Source organism: Pygoscelis adeliae, unplaced genomic scaffold, assembly GCF_000699105.1.
Source record: "Pygoscelis adeliae isolate BGI_AS28 unplaced genomic scaffold, ASM69910v1 Scaffold153, whole genome shotgun sequence".
Classification (NCBI taxonomy): Eukaryota; Metazoa; Chordata; class Aves; order Sphenisciformes; family Spheniscidae; genus Pygoscelis; species Pygoscelis adeliae.
The window spans coordinates 96,800-101,526 of NW_008824408.1; the positions used below are offsets into that span (position 1 = coordinate 96,800).

The 4,727-nt window shown below is 62.6% G+C and overlaps 1 protein-coding gene across 1 annotated transcript in view; it reads right to left on the reverse strand.

The window, feature by feature from the left end:
* Positions 1-2,409: 2,409 nt before the first annotated feature.
* The window catches only part of TMEM79 (transmembrane protein 79), a 3,240-nt gene continuing 922 nt past the window's right edge, over positions 2,410-4,727 (reverse strand). Inside the window, exons 2-4 of the mRNA XM_009320467.1 lie at positions 3,706-4,548; positions 3,231-3,444; positions 2,410-2,936 (exon numbers count right to left, since the gene is read on the reverse strand). Of these exons, the coding sequence (XP_009318742.1) occupies positions 2,732-2,936; positions 3,231-3,444; positions 3,706-4,438 (1,152 nt within the window). The 5' untranslated portion in view covers positions 4,439-4,548 and the 3' untranslated portion in view covers positions 2,410-2,731. The remainder of the gene's footprint in view (positions 2,937-3,230; positions 3,445-3,705; positions 4,549-4,727) is intronic.

The following is a 4,727-nucleotide window of genomic DNA, read 5'->3' on the forward strand; positions in this document are numbered from 1 at the left end:
GTCAGAGCGTCCCAGGGTTGCTTGGGTGGCTCCAACCCAGGAGCAGGGCTGGAGGACAGGGCTGGGGACCGGTGCCGCTCCCGCCAGCGAACAGGGTGCCTTGCTGCTTCTCGCCGTGCTGGGGGCATCCCAGAAGAGCCCCCCTCAACCCACCTGGGACTCAGGGGACTCCTCAATGCCCAACAGGCACTTTCTGCTGCGCTGGCCTCGGCGGGGGCTGCTGGTGCAAGAGGGAAACCCAGTGCTGCTTTGCAGCAGCTGCTTGAGCTCAGGTACGTCCTGTCAGCCCAAAAAGGGCTCATCTAGCCTTGCCCTCAGTCAGCTGCAGCCACTGGTGCCGCAGGGCTGGCTCAGAGGTGCTCTTCAGGTGCTTGAAGCCACGGGGCAAGCGTGGTCTGTGGCCGCTCGGTGTTTGCAGAGGTGCCACATCACAGGGGGGTGTGCTGGGTTTTCATGTTCTCTGTCACTGACTTGTCTTTGACCAAATAAAGTGGGTTTCTAAGAGCAGTTTCCTGTGGAAACACTGCACTGTGGGCGAGCGCAAGGAGAGCAGCTCTCGGGCCTCGCAGGAATTACAGGGTGCTGGAGCTCAGCGGGAGTCAAGGTACGAAAACACGCCTCGGAGAGGAGGGAGGCTCCCTGCCCCCCCGGGTCGCCTCACGCCCCGCAGCAGCATGCGGCGCTCTGGGGTGGTTTTGCCTGTGAGCCGCGGGGTCAGCGTGAGCCCAGGCTGTGGGCCATATCCCTGCCCAGAAGCGCATTTGAAAGAGTTAAGACTGTTCCCGTTCTCTGACTCGGCTGGGCTGCAGGGGGTGAACTGCCCCCACGATACAGCATTCGGGCACGGGAGGCGGGACAAGCCCAACATTTGGCAGATCCAGGGACGGAGGGGCTTTCCCTTTATTTATCAATGATCTGGACGAGGGGATCGAGTGCACCCTCAGTCAGTTTGCAGACGACACCCAGTTGGGCGGCAGTGTTGATCTGCTCGAGGGTAGGAAGGCTCTGCAGAGGGACCTGGACAGGCTGGGTCGAGGGGCCGAGGCCAACTGGATGAGATTCAACAAGGCCAAGTGCCGGGTCCTGCACTTCGGCCACAACAACCCCATGCAGCGCTACAGGCTTGGGGAAGAGTGGCTGGAAAGCTGCCTGGCGGAAAAGGACCTGGGGGTGCTGGTCGACAGCCGGCTGAACATGAGCCGGCAGTGTGCCCAGGCGGCCAAGAAGGCCAAGGGCATCCTGGCCTGTATCAGAACTAGTGTGGCCAGCAGGAGCAGGGAAGTGATCGTGCCCCTGTACTCGGCCCTGGTGAGGCCGCACCTCGAATACTGTGTTCAGTTTTGGGCCCCTCACTACCAGAAGGACGTCGAGGTGCTGGAGCGTGTCCAGAGAAGGGCAACGAGGCTGGTGAGGGGTCTGGAGAACAAGTCTTATGAGGAGCGGCTGAGGGAGCTGGGGTTGTTTAGCCTGGAGAAAAGGAGGCTGAGGGGAGACCTCATTGCTCTCTACAACTACCTAAAAGGAGGTTGTAGCGAGGGGGGTGTCGGTCTCTTCTCCCAAGTAACAAGCGATAGGATGAGAGGAAACGGCCTCAAGTTGTGCCAGGGGAGGTTTAGATTGGACGTGAGGAAAAATGTCTTTACTGAAAGAGTGGTTAAACATTGGACCAGGCTGCCCAGGGAAGTGGTTGAGTCACCATCCCTGGAAGTATTTAAAAGACGGGTAGATGAGGCGCTGAGGGACATGGTTTAGTGGGCATGGGGGTGTTGGGGTGACGGTTGGACTCGATGATCTTGGAGGTCTCTTCCAACCTTAATGATTCTATGATTCTATTTGGTGGATTTTTAACTGGTTTGGGTTATGCCTGAGGATCAGAGAACTGAGACAATCAGACTTGCATGGGGCTGGACTCCCTGGGGTCCCTTCATGTCTGCAAAGGACTCCAAGGTGGGGGCCCGGTGCCCTGAGGGGTGCAGGCTGGGTGCCTGTCCTGGAGGGGATCGGCCGTCCCCAGCCCTACGCAGCGGCGAGCCTGGTGCCATCTCGCCCATCCCAGCTTCTCCCCGCATCCCTCCTTGGGGCGGGGCTCCCTCCCTCCTACCCGGCCAACGGGTTTGTGAACCGGGTGCCGAATCTCTGCCGGGAGGAAGAGGAGGAGGGACAAGCTGGGCAGGACGGGCCACACCACCATGCGGGGACCCAGGAGCAGGATGCAGGGCTGGGGTGCTGTTGCAGCACTGGAAGGTGGACAGTTTGGGGAAACATCATTTTTTTTTCCCCTCTTGGGAACATCATTTTGGGGCTGGATGACGGCGTCCCGCGGGCAAAGCTACAAGTCCTGGCAGCAGCAATTCCTAGGGTGATTTAACCCCCCCTCCCCAAACCAGCCACAGAGCCATTTGTTGAAGGGCTTTATTAGGCAAAGGCAGTTCCGGCAGGAGGTTAGGTAAATCCCACCCCGACCCGTCCTCATGGAACAGGGCTCGCGGGGTCTTGCTCCAGGCCCTGTTCGCCCTCCTGCAGGAAACTCCCAGTACGGAGGGTTTTACAGCTTGGCTCCGTCAGCCCCAGGTGCCCAGCAAAACCTTGCTGGGTCTGGGCAGGGAGCAGGGGCCCGGCCAGATCTGCCTACGCCCCTCCACCTTCGGGGCTCACAAGGCAGGGCAGCGAGGAGGGTTCAACCCCCCCCTGCACCGCAGGGTCCGGGCACCCCATCTTCCCAGAGTCTCTCTCACCCCCAGTACCGGAGTTTGGCTCCGCTGTCCTTGGAGCGGTCCTCGGGCTGTGGCGCTGCCACAGCAAGGAGGTTTTCGGGCTCCAGGACGAACATGCTGTAAAGGTTCCAGAGTAGCATGGCCAGGAGGGGCAGGAACGTCATGCTGAAGCCAAAGGCACGGAAGGAGCGCCCGATGGCGTACGACAGCCAGTAAATCAACCTGGAGAGGGCAGAGAGGTGTGGGCTCAGCAAGGGCGGCGTCTTGGGACCGGCACCCGGCTTCGCTCAGGGGTTCTGACCCCAGCGAGGGTTTGCCAGGCACGGCCGCGGCGGGAAGTGGGATGCGGGATGGAGCAACCCCTCCCCTGTGCCAGCTTTCCTGGCTGTCGTTGGCCAGATGAGGCGCTGCCAGAGCGGGAGTTTGCACCAAGTCACGGTGTTTGCAAGCCCTGACAGACCCCCGTTCGCACCCTGGGCGCCGCTGCAGCCCGGGTAGCGTGAAGGAGCCACTTACCGGGAGATGGCAAAAAGCCCTGTGAGCAGGGGGATGAGCTTGAGGGCCTCCTGTGGGAGGTAGGTGGCCAGCACAGCCATGTTGAAGAAGTAGAGGATGAAGAGATGGACTGACTGGGAGACGTAGGTGCGGTGGATCTCCACCTCCCGCTGCAGCTCCCCGAAGGGCTCCAGTGCAGAGGAGCAGAGGCGGGAGATGCCGCTGACGATCATCCCTGGGGGGGCAGAGAGAGGGGCTGAGCAGGCGCGCGGTGAAACTGCATTGGGGCCCGAGGGCTGGGGGAGGACCAGAGGGAGACGCAACGGGGTGGGAAGAGGGTAGGAAAGCTCAGTCTGCTGCTCCTGGTGGGAGCAATGGAGCTGCAAAGAGCTCAGCCCCGGCTCTCCTCGCCACCCCCCACAGCCCCCACTCCCCTGGGGCTAATGCAGCCCAGCGATGGGGGCGAAGGGCTTCGCATGCCAACCCCATGGCTCACCCAGAACGATGGGGAACGTGGCAAAGGCGGCACAGCGGAGTGTGTAGACCAGGCGGGCGCCGATGGTGGGCAGCAGCGGGGCGTCAAAAGGCAGGAAGACATAGGCCCCGTAGACGAGGCAGGGGCACAGGAGCAGGGCCCCCACCACCGAGGCCACGGCCTTGAGGTTGCCGGGGCTGCAGTCCCTGGCACATGGGCACCGTGGCCCCTCGGTCGGTGGCTTGGCCACTCGCCCCTCAAAGCCCAGTGGGTCCCTGTAGTGCGAGGGGCCGATGGGAAGGAAGACCTGCTTCTGGCGGAGGCTGTCGGGGCTGTGGCTGGGGGGGACATAGTCCCCCTTGCCCTCCTCCCGGGGCCATGGGGCGGGTTGCCGCTTCTGCTTGCCGGGTGTCCGCTCGATGCACTGTGGGTCGATGGGCACAAAGACATGAGCCGCCGTCACGGGCAGCCCGGGGGCTTCCTCGTCTTTGGCCTCAGCCGGGGGGTAGGTGAGAGCGGCCTCCTCGGGATCTTCGTGGCCCCCTTCAGGACTTGAGCGCCTCTTCGTCTCGGTGGGCTCTGACTGGCCCTGGGCACTGTGCTGGCACCGGTCCCATGGCAGGGTGGCATCAGGGTCCCCCGGGTGTTCATCCGGGGCTGGTGGTACCTTGTCCAGCGGGGCAGCCAGGGCCACCTTCCCCAGCTCCAGCAAAGCCACCTCCTCAGGGGGCGGGATGGGGTCAGCGGCAGGCATGAGAGTGGCCGGCTCAGTACCGCGGGGGATGCAGCTGGGGACTGGCAAGAAACTCTCCTGCGTTTCGGGGTGTCAAGAGGGGACTGGGTTCCCGTCTCTTCTGCTTCACCCTGCGCCAGGAGAAAGGAGACGGACAAAAAACCAGCAGAAATGAGAGGTTTGGGGTCATGCACACAGCCCCAGCTACAACATGGGGTGCAACTTGGCAGCCGCCACCCCTGGAGTCCCCATCACCTGCCCGCCCTTCCACTATTAGGAGAAAGCAGAGCCTCGCGTCCCCGTGCTCTCA